The following is an 18,939-nucleotide window of genomic DNA, read 5'->3' as shown; positions in this document are numbered from 1 at the left end:
CTCTTCAGCCTGGAGAGGAGAAGACTAAGAGGGGACCTTATCAACACTTATAAATATCTAAAGGGTGGGTGTCAAGAGGATGGAGCCAGGCTTTTTTCAGTGGTGCCTAATGACAGGACAAGGGGCAATGGATACAAATGAGCACAGGAAGTTCTACCTGAATATGAGGAAAAAATTCTTTACTCTGAGGGTGGCAAAGCACTGGAACAGGCTGCCCAGGGAGTCTGTGGAGTCTCCTTCCCTGGAGATATTCAAAACCCACCTGGATGTGATCCTGTGCAACCTGCTGCAGGTGAACCTGCTTTAACAGAGGGGTTGGACTAGATGATCTCCAGAGGTTCATTCCAGCCCCCACTATCCTGTGATTCTGTGTATAACTATGTGGCCTCTTATCGTCATAGTGAAACAAAATTAGTAAGGGAGTTATTTGTTACAGAGTTCCTTATCCTCTTTTACTCGATAGTAACAACCTATAGCACTACAGGAAAGACATTATGGTTGTGAAATTTCTTGAAGACTGGTATTTTCAAAGTGAAATATCTTAGCTAAATGGTAACTCCCAATTTATTTTTTTCTTTTTGGTAAATTAGGCTTCTTCTGGGTTGCCCTCCAAATCCCTAGGCAGCTACTGCTGCTTCCTCCTCAAGGCTGCTGTGCAATGCATGTGCTCTACTGGCTCCAGCCATCCTTGTGCTCAGCTCAGTCCCTCCAGTCCTTGCACCAGGGCACCTCAGGGGCACCATTCATACCTGACTTGGCCGAGTGTCTTGGGAAGCAACAAAACCCCAGGAAAGCATGCTTGTGAAGGCTCAAGACCTGGGAACCACTCATCTAACATACTCCTTCTCCTGTAATGTGTATAAAAATCTATTCCATCAGCTTATAAGAAGCAGTGATTTTTGTCCCTGTAACTTACTCTGTCACTGAAAGGCTAGGATGTTAAATTGAAGTTGTGAACAAAACTGGTTTGCCCCACACCCTCAGGTGAATTTTGAGTGGTTTAGTGTTTTTGTTCTTCGTCCTTGAAAAGGATTTTACTCTCTGAAATTTTTACTATTCAATAATATCTCTGTTCCACTGAATGGGTTGGAACTTTGCTGCTTCTTTTTGTTTTAAGGTCTGGAAAATGGAAAAGCTTATAAAGGATTTTGCCTCTATCCTCTGAAATAGAATCATAGAATCATTGGGTTGGAATACAAACATTTAGGTAAAGTCCTGAAATTATCTTGGTCTTTCCAGATCATCCACCTCACTAAAAATTTTTTTTCTCTCACTCAAAAAAAGAAAATTAATTGTAGGTGGCTAAAATTAAATACTTTGTAGCTGTTTGCCTTCTGCATGGTAATGGTTTTCCTAGTAGCCACATTCTTTCACCTCCTTTTCTCTGCTTTGTAGCTGTCTTCCATTATACTTTGTTTGATTTGATTTCCTTGCTTCATTCAACCTCTGTTGCTTGAATCTGTGTGCCTCTTTTTAGTGATGGGAGAGGAAGCACGGACTGGATTTGTAGTCCTGATGGTCTTTGCTCAAGAATGTGTATCTCACAACTTCCACATGGTGTTGGTTTGTTCCCCTGGTACCCTTTTTGTATAACAGTGGTGAAAGTTTCTGTGATTGCTGACTGGTGAGTGTGCAGATGCCGAACTCCAAACTCCTTGAAAGTTTTTAGTTTGCAGCTACCTAGCCGGTAAAGTGCCTCTGCCTTCACTGGGTTGCATGATTTTTTTGCTTAAGTGGGCTTTACTAGTAGCATTGAAATCCCACTTGCTCCTCCCAAGTTACACTAATATGCATTGGGCTGAAGACCACAAAAGCTGCAAATCTCTAAGAAAGAGAATGAACTTTATTTCCAGCGTCTGGTGGTTTGTTTGGTAATTGTGCTGCAGTTTCCTATATTCAGACAGTGGTGTTATCTTCCTTCTCTTCTGAGGCTTCAAGATTGAAGCACCAAAGTCATCCAACTAGAAACTGGTTTATGTTTTCAACAGAGAATACTACACAGTAACACTTCCCCTGCCCACATATGCATTCAAGTGGGCGAATCTATACGTGTAATCTTCTAGCTCCTTTTTTTTTTGCCTCCTGGTTAGAAGGAAAGTAATATTTCAAAACTGCCAAGTAAAACAAGAAAATGATTTTTCCTTTAATAGCCACGCTGAACTGATTGAATTCAGTTTCTGGGAAAAAGAAACTAGTACTGTGCTCAAGTGATGCACACTTGTTTCATGAGGATGAAAGTATTATTTTAATTTAAAAATAGCTGTCTGCTCTGAGCAAAAAATGACTGTTAATCATGTGGAAAAAGTTATAAAAGGTATGGTACTTCACTTATAAATGTAATTTATTTTGTGAACCTAGATAAGCTATTTTGACCTGAAGTTTAGACAGTATGAGGAAAACAAAATGCTGTAAGAATTCAGCTGTGTTATACAAAATTCTGTACAAAGTAGATACAGTTGAGTAATATGGGTGTAATGTCAAAGAATAAAATAGTTTGTTTAATCCTTTGACTTGTGCCATTCATTATCAGTTAGCTTGGTAATTCACTTGATTTGGTGGTGCTATTCTGTTTTCTTGGTGTTCAAATGAAAATGTCTGAGGCTTGCATCTTTGAGGAGGCATTGTAGCAGCTGCGTGTGTCTATCTCAGCCCTAACAGCTGTTCCGTGTAGGTGGTGTGCTCAGACAGACAGCTTTGTTTCCAACAGGGGATTTTCTCTGTTTTTCTATATGCAGCTTAAAGTTATCCATTTTCCCATTCCTTAAGGAATAGAATTAATTCAATTCTGTTCTTAATTTCTATTCTTAATTTTAAACTCTTTCTAGTTTTTATATATTTATCTATTTTCTTTATTTTTAAAAAGTTTTCACTTTAAGAGTGATAATTTTGCCTCATGGAGCCTATGCTTAACCATATAATTAACTTTGCAGATCTTGACCCTAAGGCTATTCACAGGATAATAGAGTTTCAAAGTAAGATGAAGATGACTATTACAGCATCGTAGTGTTCATACAGGGCTAACTGGGGTAATTATGACTGTTGTGATATTATAGACCTGAATTCCACCACCACCACCCCTGTGTATTTTTCTAGTATTCTTAAAGCTAGCTATAGCAGAAGTCAGCATTTGCAGGTGACGAGGGACAGCAAAATACCCCCATGACCTGTCAGCCCTCTTTTCCAATGCCAGAAACTGCAGTCTGTTAGTGCTAAATGGAAGGTCACCAAATACTGGGGCAGTGACTTCTGCTAGGGGTGACACGCACCCTTCCCAGGAAGCAGGGGAAATATTTCCCTCACTGCTTCTGTTATCACAGTGGCAGAAGGAGTGACAGACCCAGGAAATGATGGTCCTCTTGCATGCAGCTTCATATGAAGAAAGTTAGCATTTATTGTAAGAAAAAATAGCAGTGATTGCCCTATATTTTTGGCAATCATTGATCTTTCTGAGAGCCACTGGTTTCTTGGTGTGGCTTTGCTTTCAAAGTTTTTGACAGCTGCTCTTAAGAGCAGTTCACATTTCCAATTTTTTTTAAAATTTTGACACTCTGCAGTCTAAAAACTAGAAATAGTAGAAAATAATAATTAAAAAAAAGTTAATAGCAGGATGGGTAAATGATTCTCTCTCAGAGTATTTCTCTGTAGGTTTGTTTTGCCAATATCTGGCCTCAGGCAGTGATCAGTGATGAAAAAGTTCTTAGGGTAGCTGCTTGCTTTGCCAACATAGTGTGCAAAAACCTCTACTATTTGCTCACCAGTGTCCTCTGCATTTGGTTCATTGGTTAACCCATTACATAAGGAATAGGTTTTACTTGTTACAGAGTGTGTATGTGGTGGTGATGATGATCTTAGGTAGAAAAAGAAGATAGCTGCTGAAAGTCAGGAAGCTTGCCAGGTTGAACAATTTAACCAAGAACCAAATATTGCACGGAGGAGCTGTTGCATTGTTAAAGAACCTGTCCTCAAAATACCGTTCAGTAAGTTTAGGAGCGAAGCCTGTGCTTTTACCTAAGATTGCAGCTTCTGTCATAGTAGTCTTTGGTTTCTTGAAGATCTTTTTGTTTGTTTTGTACTAATTTTAAAGGAATATGAAAACTGCCCCTCGAAAAAGGAAACAGAAAAAAACAGAATTGGCAAAGTTATTACTTTCAAATTAAGAACAAAGTAAAAAATGTAGTTAGCTCAGAGGAAATGGACATCTGTAAATCAAGATTTATGCTGTGTCATGGGGAAACATCTCTAGCAAATTACTATACCTTTTCACCAAGATCAAGTTCTACAAGCATCTCTTTTGGCAAGTGAAGATTTTACCCTGGTAAAGTGTGTTGCAAATACTCCATTTTCCTTGAGAGTATTGCTTTGTCTTGGAGATGCATTCTGCTTTGAAAATCTTGGAACATGCCCCAGTGCTGCATGCTACTTAACCCGTAGCCCATCTGTGCTGCAGTCTGATTGCTGTGTGCCTGGGAGGGATGTCTGGAACCAGCTGGCTCTATAGGATGGGGGATGCCTCTCCAGCAATTATTTCTCTTCTCTTGCCTTTGGCTCTACAGCTATTTTTTGTGTCCACAGTCAGGTCATACCTGTTGTTCTTCTGTCCTGTCTGGGTCAGTTTGGTAATAACTTCCTGCAAAGTTTGGAGACTGGTGTGAAGGAGCTGCAGTGCAATGCTACGTACCACAGATGGGGCTCCACAAGTATAACTTGGCCCCAGCAGGGATGATGCCTTGCCTGCACCCTACCTATAAATGTGAACATGTGATGAAAACAAGGAAGGAAGCTAAAAGCATTGTGTGCAGGGAACATAGGGAAAGTCTCTAAGAGTGGGTGACATGAAACAATGGTGAGTTGCAGGTAATTATGTCAACAGAGAAATTGTGTTATTGAAGATTTGGGTAAATTGCATTTAAAATTGTGCTTGTAATGCTACATCACTGCCATACACAAGCTAACTGATTACAGGATAACTTTATGTATGCAAGCTGTTGTCAAGAGATGCCGCATACAAAAGAATGGAGGAATGTATTTCCAACTGATATTTCTAATCAGTTTTCTTTTTTCTGATTTTCAAACTGTATTTCTAACAATCTGGAAATGTTTAAAGTATTCTGCCATCATTATTTTCTTTTCTAATAGAAGTGGAAATGATACATTCTTTAGGGAAAATTGTGGCTTTCTGGTTAGGAGTTTGAAGCAAGAATCTTGAAAAATAGAATTGGTATGAGTGTTGATGAGCTTGCTATTTTACATAATTTACTTCTACACTAAGTAGGAACATGGAAGGAGCTAGTTAGAGGTGTTACATCCCTTTTCAGCTGTGTCTATGTCAGCTTTTTCAAGTAGACCAAGAGGTTTCACTAACACTTGCTCATAGTCATGTGCAGATTTGAAAATGTTGCATGGTGAAATTAATAGCTAATTTCTTGTTTTGGTGTGGCTGGGTGAACAGGCTGCCTTGGTCTTCTATTTAATGTTGTTAAAGTTTTATTTAACTTTTTTTTTACTGTCATACTTTTGTTCAATAAAAAGTCAAACTGATTTGGATAATTATCAAACACTTGATTAAATTAACTTCATTTTCAATTCATAAATTTCTTTTGACAGCTCTGTGAGCTCTGTATAGTAACACAGAAATTTATTACACAGTTATGGCTGAAGGTACATTCATGATGAACAATGACAGAAACAGTTCAGGGTATGGCATGCAGTCTTATGCTTGTAGTTGCACGTAAGATCTTTTGCTGTTTATTTGCCCTGTCTTGTTCTCATCTTTTAATGATTTTGAAGAAAAGTGTATTGCACCTGAAAATCTTGGAAAGACTGAACTGATTTGAAGACAGTAAGAATATAAAACCAGGTTAATTGTAGTGGCGTATGTTGTCTTCCTTGTAATGAGGTGAAATTGGTTTTACTTATTTAGCTCTAAATTTTCCTTTTTCTATTCAGAGTTAGAGGCAGTTACGTAAGCCATGAATGAGTTGTATGGAACAAAATGACTCACCAAGATAGGCTATAATGCACATGGCTGTGTTGTTACAGGGAAGTACTCAATGACTCAGCTATAGAAGCTGCTAATTGGAACCACTGCACATGTGGGTTTAGATGAATATCTACCCTGAACCTGGGCCAACACACTTTTTGGCAACTTTTGCTGCATGAATTACTCATCAGACTTTGAAAAGTGCTATGTGTCCCATCTCCCATTGAAGGACCTTAAAGGAGCTCTTCAGATTTCAGTTTTACCTTGCAGTTAACTCTAATATTTTTGTTGTCCATGCTTGGCAGCTTCTATGAAGGGAATGAAGCATAAACTTCCTGTGCTTTCCACTCGCAGTAGCATACCAAAATCTAAGGCTTTGCTTTTAAAATACTAATGTTACCTTCATCCTTTGATTGGTGTCTTCTCAGTACAGGAATGATCTCCCTGTCACAATTCTCCTCAAGAGAATACCTGTGTGTCTGGTCACAGTTTACATCTCAGTTTGAGAAAGTCTGTGAAAGAATTTCTCTAATCTTATTTTCATAAGCTTTCCAAATGTGGGAAAGTTGTACCTGCGTTGAACATTTTTATAGCCTGCACAGTCATCAGAACAAGTCATATTATGAAAATGGTTTCTGGATCACAGTGGTCTCTGATGGGGTCGGTCTCTTAGAGCTGTCCTTGGTAGCTGGGTGCTCCTGACTAACCCCAAGGTAGAGCTGGTTTTCTGCTGCTACGATTCTGGGCTGCCGGGGCAAGCACTAGCAGTTTTTAGTTAGGTGCATTTCGTACTTGGTTACTAATATCAGTATGAATACTGTCAGGAATATATTTTATTTAAATATGTCAGGAATATATTTTATTTAAATATGTCAGGAATATATTTTATTTAAAAATGTCCATCTATGATTTGAGTTTTAAAAATTAATTGTAGGACAAGTAGTGAAGGAAGCTGGATGTAGATAATTTTGTTACTGCAATTCTAAGGAATATACTCCTCTATGTATTTTGCAGACTTACATGCTAATTGATACCTCGAATCCCAGAATTAGCGATGCCACTGCATATCACAGCCCCATGGATTTAACCACAGGATTTCTTTCTTGTTCCCTGGACTTCCGACCATCTTCTAGAAAGTCATCACAGCCTTTTTTGTCCTAACTGCGCATGCTAATTGATTCATATCATGTGTGTACATCTGTATACTTAAAATAGTTTTCACCTCTGTTTTAAAAATGTTTTTTATTTTTTTTTTTTGTTTCCTATCCTTAATACCATATTTTATTCCTTTAGAATGCTGTGATGGTCCTGTTGGAAGAGAGTAGATTAGAAAACAGAGCTTTGCAGATGAATCTTAATTACTTATGATAAAATAATAGTTTCAGTTTTAAGTAGTAGAATGTAGCTGTAGTTCCTGTGCTTGATCTGTATTTTATAGATAATTTCATCTTTCCTTTCCAATTATATTACTTGTGTGGTAGTTTTAAGGTGTGTTTCCCTGGATGGCAGATACCTTTTACAACATACTTATTTTCTTGTTTTCGTGCTTGTGAGCTGATTGTTTACATGTAGCAAACTTAGCTGCTTTACATGGCAGTGTTTTGTCTTTTAATAAAATCAGACCAAAGTGATGTTTGGCTGAGAACTTTGAGTTATGTGAAAGCACAACTGCATCTGCTGGTGAAGAGTATTTTCTGTTTTAACAGCTCCACATAAATCCTCCTCCACTGTTACAGAAAAACTTACTTTAACTATGTAATCAGTTTGTATCCATCTTTCTGAAACTGATGCATGTATTGTCTTTGTTGGATTTGTGTAAATGCATAATGTAGCAGCTGTATAAAACATAAACCTGCCCCCCCAATAAAACCAAATTTGCATGAAATTTGGTATAGCAGGGTATACATCTCTTTATCAAGTATTGCATGAAAAGATCATCTTTTCTTTTTTGTTAAGAACCTATATATAATAAAAGATATTTGAAATTCTTTTCCTCTGATTACTGCTGTCTCAGATTTTTTGCAGATTTTTCCTAAGTTTATTATCAATCTTGCATTTTCAAATTAAATGAAAAAGCTGTCTATAGACATCAAGTTTTCCTGATCACTGAACAGATAGATAGGATAGGAGATGATATGAAGCAACCTGAAATAAGTAGAGGTACATTAAGTTCTGTTTGGATAATTTTGAAAGTTCTTCCATCCTTTTGTTTCAATTTTTTTTTTTTTTTAGTGTTAAGTGAATTGGATATCAGATTCTTGTTAATTTTCTGGATGAAATTTATGAATTAAATATCTGTGAAAAATGAGGGAGGTGCAGAGCTGAACAGGTCAATTATGTCAGAAGTTCCTTAGAAGGAGCTAATAAAGCTCTTAATCCCATGATGCTCTTAGCAAAGTCTTTAACATCATGCCTTGCATTCCCAAACTATCCTCTGCTTGCTTTCTGTAGGGTTAAGATTGGGGTGTGACATGATGAAGTATACAGAGTGACTTCTTCAGATAGTTTCAGGCCATAAAAATTTTAAGGCAGGAGATAAAAATACAGTCTTCTCTGGTTACAAAGTATTCTGACACTTACACAGCATTCCAAAAAATTAAAGGATACTTTTAAGAGTTGTGAGAGATACCTGGTTTTATTTTTTATTTTTTCTGATAATTCAGGGGTTGTGCTTCGGGCTTTGAAGGGAATTAGAATTTATACTCAGTGCAGACCTTTTATTGGAAAAAAGGTGTATTTTTTAAAAAGCAGTTATCAGCTCCCTTTTTGTCTCAGTTGCTGATTGTTTGGACTTACTGAAATTAAATAACATCCGGTTAACCGTTGTTTCTTTTGCTAGGTATATATCTTCTCTGTTACACTGAAATTAATTCAGAAAATCACAGGTTTATTTCAGTAAAAGTAAAGTGGAAATTATAAAATGGTTGCTAAAGTCAAATGAGTTAATTCTATCAAAGTTTCTGCCTTTCATCATGTTTGTCTTTTACATGTTTGTTTTCTTCTGCAAAACAGAATTGCTTTACATCAAAAAATGAGTGGCCTGAAGAAAGCTCCAAACTTTCCATTATCCTTTAAACAGTCATACATATTTCTTTCTTCAGTGTTAACTCAAATGTAGTTAATACATTAGAGAACCTAGCTCCTATTGGTCACAAAGATTACTTGGTTACAATTACATGAAACTTGCATCAGTACTCATTGTTGTATTACCATGGTTATATTATCGTTAAACTTAACCTTGTGCTTGGTTGCTAATCAAAAACTAGCTAGCAGGCCAGATGTTTGACAAAAATAGCATAGCTTTGCTTTCCTTTCTAAGCCAATAGACAAAGTTACTATATCTTGCCTGAACACTGAGGTATGTTTCATATATATGCACACAAATTTAATTCATTTATGTCAGACAAATTTGCAGGGTTTAGTCTGCTATTTGTATTTTCATGGCAAAGTGAATGTTATCACAGTGAAGTGATAAAAATGCATCATCAAGACTAGAGAGGATATTTTCCACAAATTTTTTTTCTACTTTATTATTTTTCTGAAGTTTGATTTGCCTTGGGTTTTCATATTTAGACATCAGTATTACACACCCAAAGCAAAGTGATTTCTGCTAATTCATTTCTATCAGTGAGTGACTTTTTGCGTGATCTAGTGTTAATTCCATGTGTTAACTCTCAATATTATCAGGAAGGAAAAATGGACTTGATATTAAGATTTAGCACTTCCCTGAGCCATGTGTGGACAACCTGTGTGACCTCTGCTGGGGCACATCATGTCTTTTTAGACTGAAATCTTAATAGTTTCTTCCTCTTCCCATTTTCTGTTCTGTTTATTAATGTTTGCAGTCTTTCATTGTGCTATATACAGTGGCCCTTTTTATGAATGACATCCAAGAGAAATCTCTAGAGACTACTGACTTTCTCCTCTCACTGTTCAAAACCCTGACAATTTGAGATCTTTTTCCTAGAATCTTAAGGGGGAAAAAACCCATCTAGAGCTGCCACTAGCTCTGTCTCTTGACCTGGTGGTAAAAAACATCACTGGTGAGAGCAGGGTAACCAGAGGAAAGATGTCCCCAATATGCCCAATGTGAACATAAGGAAAGAGTGACCCTTGGAAGGAGAGTGTTCAGAAATGTGTTAGAAGTGACTGAAGAGTTTCAGAAATGGTCTCAAATACTTGTGGTTTCTAAGAAACATTATATTTTTGTGTAAAAAATTATATACATGGAAATATCCATATTTAGAGAAGACATAAGATGTTGGTTATGTTTTTAATTTAACAGTTTCATTTTCGTTTTGGAACTCTGTGTAGGAGTTTGGGGGTTTTTTTAAGGTATTTTACAAGGCAGATCAAAAGCATTTTCAATGTGATTTCTCCTAGTTGTCTTCCATTTGAGACAATAATGGAGGTAGGAAGAAGTAATGTAATATCTGGGAGTTATTCTGAAATACGTATCTTTTTGCTTAAATATTTTTATATGGATTTGATTAAATACTAAAGAATGTAAGCATCAATAAGTAAGAAAAAGGTAACTTTTGCTGCAACATGAAACTGCTGAGAATAATATCTGATGGATAGTCTCTACAACACGATATAAAGAACAGACAGAGAAAAAGAATACTAGTTAACAATAATGTTTAGGATCAGTTTGAATGGAAGTAGATCAGAGAGAATAATTTGGTAACAGCTACGCTTTGGACAACGTTTTAGTTGTATGGAATTGAAGAAAGCAGTTTGCTGTGGAACTGTATAACAACCAACCAAGCAGTTAGTGATGTCTTCCTGGATGCGGGAAAGAAGGAAAAGACTTGAAGATGACACCAAGACTGAACCCAGGGATTTTGTGACTCTGAGGGGACAGATAATAGAGCTATTGACAGAGGCAGTGAAGAGAGGGAAAAGGAAGAATTTGGATAAAGATAATAAACAACCACTTCAGCTCATGTTAATTGGTATATGCTCTGTTGACTTCATTCACAGCAGTTGAGGATATGGCCTGTTGAGTTCGGCTTTAATGATAAGTTTGAGTTGGCAGGGACATCTCAGGAAAAATAGGCAGAGATGAAAGACTAAGGTTATAGATCTGGCATTCTTGCAAGTGGGCCTACATCTTGGTTCATTGAGTTGTGATGGCAGCTTAAGGAAGATGAGTTAGCTATGCAGAAGTTGAATAGAAAAATCTGAGAGTGCCTGAAAGCGAACAGGAAATGAGAGAAGAAGAAACCCACCAAAAAAGCCAAAGAAAGGTTAAAAAGAAGAAAGAGAGACTGGCACTTTGAAAAGCAAAATATTTGAAAGAATCCTAATAGTAAGATTAACTGTATAAGGAAAGCGTACAAATAAACCAAGAGGAAAATGAAAAATATTTTTTTCTCTCTCTCTTTAACAGAAAACAGATAAGTGTATTAATTCTCTGAGGCAAACATAATGTAGAAAGTGTTTGGAACATAATAAAAATTACTTCAAATCATTCTTGTTTTCAGGAAGATGTTAGAAAATGTAGAGGTTGTATTTTCTAAGTATTATATGTTTTTGACTTCATAGTTCAAATGTTACATTTTTCAATGTCTTTTATGCTTTATTCTATTTACTTACAGAAAACAGCACACACTGGAAATTTGTTAATAGATTGACATTACATTTAAATGATTGCATTTAGGCAATGCGTAAAAAATGAAAAAGATTGTAAGAGTTTAGGAGAATACTGAAACAAATTATTTGTCTTTTGCTAGATAGTTTTCCTTTTTTGTGTGTAAAAAATATAGATCAGTAAGCAAATATATGTGATATAAATATATATTTGTCATAAATTTTCCCAAGGGTTGTAACATGGCATTATAGTCTTCAGGTTGATTTTTATTGTCTAAAATAAATTCTTTAATTAAATTGAGCTCTTTTTTATTTAAAGCTGTCTTTTGGGGAGATATTGCCTTAGATGATGAAGACTTAAAAATATTTCAAATTGACAGGACAATTGATCTTACGCAGCACTCCAATGAAAGACTTGGCCATAACACAGGTATGATATTTCAAGCTTGTTTTATTTTTCCTGTTACTTAATTCTGCATAGAAAGCAATCTCTGTTTTAAATGTAGAAAGTCAGTATAATGTTTTGGGTAATATTAATTTACTCTTTAGAAGGTTATTAAACAACAAGTATAAATTTGTTTTAGGGAAAGAGAAAAGCTAAAATTTTAATTTTATTCTGGCATTTCTGATTAAAGATATCTTGTTGAATTGAAGAGCAGAAGCTGTTAGGAACTATAAGTCCACTCTGCAGGTGGTTATGTGGGAAAGAAAATTGTACAAAGCTTTGCTTTCATTGCTAAAAGTTCCCAATAGCAGAGCCCAAATGCCCTATGGAGAACATACGTGGAATCCTGGAGGCACGACTGGGAGTCTTGGATTACAACCCCTCCTTTTGCTCTTTTTTTCAGTTCCATCCAGATCTGTACCCAGATCTAGAAGCAACACAAGAACATGTCAACCTTCCTAGAATTTGCCTTGTCTAAAAAGCAGCTATTTATCTGACATTTTAGTACATGTTTATTTGCTATTGTTAACATACAGTGCATTAGTGCCAGAAGCTGCAGTTAACACAGGCAGTTGGATATTCGGACAGGTACATAAAGAGATATTATTAATGTGTAAATATATATGTGTGTGTGTGTGAGAGAGAAAACATAATCCATGTCTAAATGGATGTCTATCTAATGTCTAAAAATATCTATGCTTTTAGGATCTGATTTGTAAATTTGTAGCTGAAAATTTATAAACTTTCAGGTTATGGTTACTTAGGAAATATGTAGAAAAAATGTTATGAGAAAATGTATAAATGCATAATTTATTTTCTGTTAAGCATGTTCTGTACGTTACTGAACTGAGCTGCTATTAACATGATGATTCCCGATATGTGAAAGTAAGGATCATACTGAGGAATGATCATAAAGGAATTTTTCAGACCAAAAAAACAGCTTTCAGTTTAACCTTTCAATATTTATATATTTAAAATATTTTTACTCTTCCTAGTTAGTTAGATGTTGTGATTAGATTATTTTTATAATAACTTGGATTTTTATTTTATCTTCTTTTAAAGCCATTTGTTTTTTCAAGGCAGGAACAACTTTGATCATTTCTAGATCAAGACTGGATTTTAAAATGTCAAGTCAGCGGTTTCCCTGCCCGCCTTTCCCCCAAACAAACAGTTTTAATTGGCTTTGAAGGTATTTCAGTCACTAGTTTTGCTGACAAAATGTAGAGAGCAAGGTCAGTCATTTCCCCTTAAAGTGAATGCAGTCAAGTGATTTCTTTGGCCTGCTGACTTTCCTTTTTCTTCTTGCTTTTCTATTTTTTTTCTTTTTAACTGTACTATTTTTTGTCTAATTGCCATAGAAAGAATATACATTTCTAACCTGTTTTTTTAAAAATAATATTTAATATTCTATTATTTAATTGTCTTTCCTTACCTGTCTTGAGATTTGTGGATTATATTTTCCTGTGGACAGTATCCTCTTCAGGATGTTGAGTCTAATGCATTTGGATGAAATTAGTTGATATTAGGTAGCAACTGGAAAAGGCATGTAAAAAGTCTGCAAAATAGAAAACAAATTAATATTTTACCTTAGTTACAAACACAATGACAATCAGTTACAAGCTTGATTTCTGAGCACTTTCTGTTGTTGACTTTCACAAACTAAAGGTGACATCAGGTTAGATACTTGGGTGTAAACCGTCAAGATTGAGTTGTGGAGTCACATTTTTCATTGCAACTACTAATTAAAAATCCTGAGGCTCACAGGCTGTGGTTCACGTTATGTGACTACTCCTTTTGGTGAGGATTATCTGCCTGGATTTGCAGGGTCAGATACTTAATCTGTGAGCTTCTCAGAGTGTAGCTCTGTCATTTTGTCCAAGCAATATGTATAATCATTGTAAACAGAAACAACAGTAAAGCTGATAAAATTGTTATGTATATATTGAGTCCAAACTGTCAAAAGTATCCTCTTTAAGTGAATAATGGTTTGTTTGCTTGTTTGTTTGTTTGTTTTTCCTGTTATGTCTGTGACAGTTGATGCTTTGAAGGATTTTTTTTTTTAATACTTGTTTGGAATCTGTAGTTATATGCCTTTTTTATAACACGAATGTTAACATGAGAGACAATTACATTAATGGTGATCAATACAAGGAAAGGAATTGTTATATTCTCTGTAGTGTATATTATAGTTGCCATATAACTTGTTGAAAAGGAATGTGTCGAACTATTACCTCATCTATCTAAAATGTTTTAAAAAATTTGGAAAATTTTTCTCAAGGGAGCCTGCAAATATGTGACAGTGTAATCTAAATAATTAGGCACATTGTTATTCACTGGGGAGCCACACAAACTCACTTGCCTTATATGGAATTTTCTTGTCTGTAATACGATATTAAGTTGGAGTTTAATAACTATGATTTCCACATATATATTGCAAGTTTTTATGGAAAGCTGGGAAAGGCCATTTTAGTGGCAGTTGGAGGTTTCAGTGGTCTTTTTATTTCTATCTTTTTACTTTTGCTGTTGTAAAAGCAGTTTGAAAACTCTCTTGTCCTACAACGGATGTTGAATTTTAAAATACAACCTACTACAAAATTCTGAAAATCACAAAATTTCTGAACAATTCTGAATGATTTATTGTCTAGTACAGTATTATCAGTGTTCTTTCTTCTGGTTTATAGGTGTTTGCAAAGGCACTTGCAGCCACAAAAGGATTATATTTGAAGGGAGTATGGGGCAGATGCATCAAATGTGTGCAGTAAACCTAGAGATGTGTTGATTTTCTGAAAATGGCATGGCAAATTTTATAACCAACTACTTAATAGATTAGTTTTTCTTGCTTGTTGGTTGCTGAAATGACACAGACAAATATATACCTGTGAAGTCTTACTGCGATATACACTGGCATATGATGTTTCAAATCCTTTATAGTGCATTGACATCTATGTGCATGCTGACACAGAAAACTAAATCTTTCATGGTAAAATCAGCAATATTAAGTTTCTATCAATTTTGTTGTTTCTTGTTTTGTTTTGTTTATTTTTCTGATGAAACTTTGAGTGTTTGCTTCCTCTCTTTCCCCTCCCTTGAAATGAGAAGATTATGGCATGCATTCAGGAAATTTCTGTGAGAGTAAGGCTTTTAGCTGTCAATCAATAGGGCTCTGAGGATGTCAAGGTCACCAGGAAAAAAAAAGCTCCAAATAATAATTAGATGATGTAATTGTCATGACTTGTCTGAATAACAAAGACATGTTGGCTTATATTCTGGAATGCATATTAGAAAATATTTCAGCTGAAAATGTGCTTTTGTTTCATTGTCAAGAATACTTGAAGAATTTGAATGTGAGTCATTGAGGAATGACAAACTTCCTTTAAGATGTATTGCAGGTTTTATGGGGTATTTTCTAATCTCTCCAGGCTATATATTTGCTGTAGGTGTAAGATTCCATGTTTTTAAACTGTTGTAAAATTACTTTTCTTTTCTTTTCTTTTCTTCTTTTTTTTTTTTTCTCTTTTTTTTTTCCCTCTTTTTAAAGGTGGCTTTGGAGAACATGGAATGTCAAAAAAACGAGGTGCCCTCTATCAGCTTATAGACAGGATAAGAAGATTTGGCTCTGGTATTTTCACTGTTTGAATTAGCAGGTTGCCTGATGTGATAATGTATTATAAACATTAATGGTGATAGTATTTTAACACTTTAAAGCCTTTTTGTATCACTATTGGCATAAACAAACTACAAAATAAATAGTACAAGAATAGTAATGAGAGATTAGCTCTTTGTTGCATTTTCTTAGAGGTCTATTTCCAGCATCAAATCTGTAAGCTAAAAATATGTAATTTTAAATCTCATATTAAAAATTCCTTAGTTTTTTCTATGGCCGTGTTCACAGTTACCAGTTCAGCCGACATCAATTCAATACCTTTTCAGTACTAGTAGGCTATGCTGCATAGATGCTAATTTTATGGGGTTCATTTGAGGCATTCTGATGATTCATACCATGTTTGAAGCTTTTATGGTGTGTTACGCTGAACAAACATTTTTATACTATTCATAGTCTTGTCAGTGTGAACATAGTTGAATTCAGCAGGCTATATAAGTGGTATCCCCATTAATACTGGTTGAGTTTACTCCCCATATTTGATGCAAGGAGATGTCACTTTAATGTCATGAAACCTCAACCTCAAAAAGGAAAATATGTGAAACTCCATTGTAATCACACCACATTATGTCTAAGTGCATCACTGCATATCTTATGAGATTAACCAGAGCACAGTAACTGCGTTTGCAGATGTGCTCTGGTATATAATCTTCATTCTTTATAAGAGAATTACAATTTTAGTATTGCATAAATGCTTGTCATGTTTTGCATGCAATCTGGCATAAATTTCTTACTTCTAGTTCAAAAGAAAGGTGATAAAAAGAATTTTGAAAGGTAAAATATTCAATTAACATGTGATGTGGTTCATTGATGACTGCATATTTCATATGCACATAAACATAATATCACTGATGTGATAATGTATTATGAACATTAATGATGATAGTATTTATGACTGCATCTTATTCTCTGAAGTTTCTACCTGTGTGGTAGACTGTTGTGTAATTTTCATTTACACACTTATATAATTAAAAGGATAAGTTATTTGCTTTACCTGAGTGGGTTTTTTTAAATCCTGAAATTTTCTGTATCATTCCTGATATAATTTAAGTTACGTGTTGTTACAGTCTTTTCTTCCTGTATGTCAAGAGCTTTCTTCCTGCCTTGTGCTGTAGCTTCTTCCCTTTCTTTTGCTGTTCTCGCAGCTCTAAGGCTATGCCAAGATATGGTACCATGATCCTGCCCTGGCATCCTCCCTGTTTCTAACATAGCCATTAACATTTAGGTGGGACTGGTATCACAGGGGATACTTACAGAGGGAAAGTGTACTCTTTAATGAGGAATAGCAGTTCAACCCCACTGAGTAGGATTTGCTGACTGCCTTTCAAGTGACCTGTTTTAATCAGCTGCCCTGATGTGCATACTAACTTATAAATTGCTTCAGAAGAAGCACCTGTTACGGTGTGCAAGTCCTTTTCTAACTATCCTAATCCTCTTCTGTTGTTACAGTAGGTTTCAGCTGATTTGGGAAAGATTTGCCTATAATGGGATGAATGGTGATAATATCTCTGAAAATAGTAAACATTTTTTGGTCTTGTAAAGAAATTCCAGCCATGAGTAATACTTATCCATAGGATTCCAAAAACTTGTTTATGAAAAATGTGTATTTGCATCCTGAAGTGTTGTAGGGTTACTATCAAAATGAAGGTCGCATTTTCAGATGAAATTGTATTTACTGCTAATAGCTCAGGAGATGGAGGTCGGAGGGAGAAATGACCCTCTCTGACTTTTTCCCTGTGTACACAACTTTGCAAATAATTCTTCTATTTTTTTCCTTGTAATTCCTGATAATAAAAGCCAACCTAATACTTTAAGGACTTCTTTCTCTACAGAGCTTTAAGGATGGTCATACACTTGCTTTTTCCAGATCTTGCAATAAAAATGAAAGGGACAGTGAATGCCTTGATTATTTTGGGCCTGTCCAAAGTCTTTCCTTCTTTGCTGGAAAAATCCTAATTTATTGGAAAAAAAAAAAAAATACAGGGGGAGTGTGATTTTATTTATTTATTTTTTTAAATATATGATCACTAAATGAGAAAATTTAGATGAAACGTGCCTTCAATTTGATAAATATATGTGCAAATTGTTACTCTAGATATGTTTGAAAAAAGACCTAGACTCTTCACTTCAAGCATTTCTCAGCAAACTAAGTAATGATAGATTGTTTTATAACAGCAATGTCCTACTTTTAAAGGCTGTAAAGAAATAATCTGAGTTTGACCTGCTGGAAATTAATTCTTTTTTTATGTGTGTGATCTCATTCAGTGTTTTAATTATTGTTACAGGCTTCGAGCAAAATAATACATCTAAAGGAAGAACTACTGTAAAATTCTCAGGGAAAAACGAGAAAAACCGATTTCCCAGAGCTGCTACATCACGAACAGAAAGAATATGGCCAGGGGGTGTCATTCCATATGTAATAGGTGGAAATTTCACTGGTAAGCTTTGTGCTTTGGATGAGGACAAGGAATATGAATTCATTTAATTGCCTTTTCTTTTTTTAAAGTCATACTATGGAATTAAATAGAACGGTTTCTGTTGGATCAGGCCTGAAGTACAACTGTTCTGAAAACATCAGCCATGCTTCAAAAAATTGTTCCCAAAGGCTAGCTACATAATAAAAATATATATGTTTTAGAAAGGGAAGACTCTTTTTCTTTGCCTAATATTTCTTGTTGCGTGTTTGTTTTCAAGAGCCTAAGTAACAGAATGTAATGAAATATGTTTGGTTTTTTTAAAATGCAGGATATTTAGCACAAGAATATAACTAATTTAACTGGTGTGACATGTTCTGCTAAACTGATTTCAACAAACTGAATCAAATGTGTTTTGTTATTCCTCAGTTTGTTTTTCAGATGGGTACACACAGATATTATCTGTAACAAGAAGAAAGACTCACTTCAAAATATAAAGAATTCTTAGCAGAAAACTGTAGAAAAAGTTTAAAACATTTGTTATCCCTGAAAAATGTAGATGGATCAGTATTAATGTAGATGTAAGACGTAATTTAAAAAGAAAAGGGAGGGATAAAAGTAAAGATGGATGTGAAAAGATATGTAATAACATCTTATTTATTGTGTGCTATAATACAGGAAACCAAAAGAAACATGCAAATGCTCACACATAGTATGCATATGTATATGGAGAAAGAGAGTCATTCCTTTCAAACTGACAGCTACAGTCAAACTTTTAGTTTGGGTGTTTACATAGCGCTATACCAAATGTGACCTTTGCTTTAAGATTATAATTTTCTGAAATACT

The 18,939-nt window shown here is 35.2% G+C and overlaps 1 protein-coding gene across 1 annotated transcript in view; it reads left to right on the top strand.

Annotated features, from left to right (window-relative positions):
- TLL1 (tolloid like 1) overlaps window positions 1-18,939 on the top strand; it is a 139,775-nt gene that overhangs the window by 49,794 nt on the left and 71,042 nt on the right. The window contains exons 2-4 of the mRNA XM_086463938.1: window positions 11,892-12,002; window positions 15,556-15,636; window positions 17,964-18,116. Coding sequence (XP_086320064.1) covers window positions 11,892-12,002; window positions 15,556-15,636; window positions 17,964-18,116 — 345 coding nt within the window. The remainder of the gene's footprint in view (window positions 1-11,891; window positions 12,003-15,555; window positions 15,637-17,963; window positions 18,117-18,939) is intronic.

Source organism: Leptosomus discolor, chromosome 4, assembly GCF_034619465.1.
Source record: "Leptosomus discolor isolate bLepDis1 chromosome 4, bLepDis1.hap2, whole genome shotgun sequence".
Lineage (NCBI taxonomy): Eukaryota > Metazoa > Chordata > Aves > Leptosomiformes > Leptosomidae > Leptosomus > Leptosomus discolor.
Note: the sequence above shows the minus strand (reverse complement) of the source record. Positions and strands in the feature narration are given on the sequence as shown.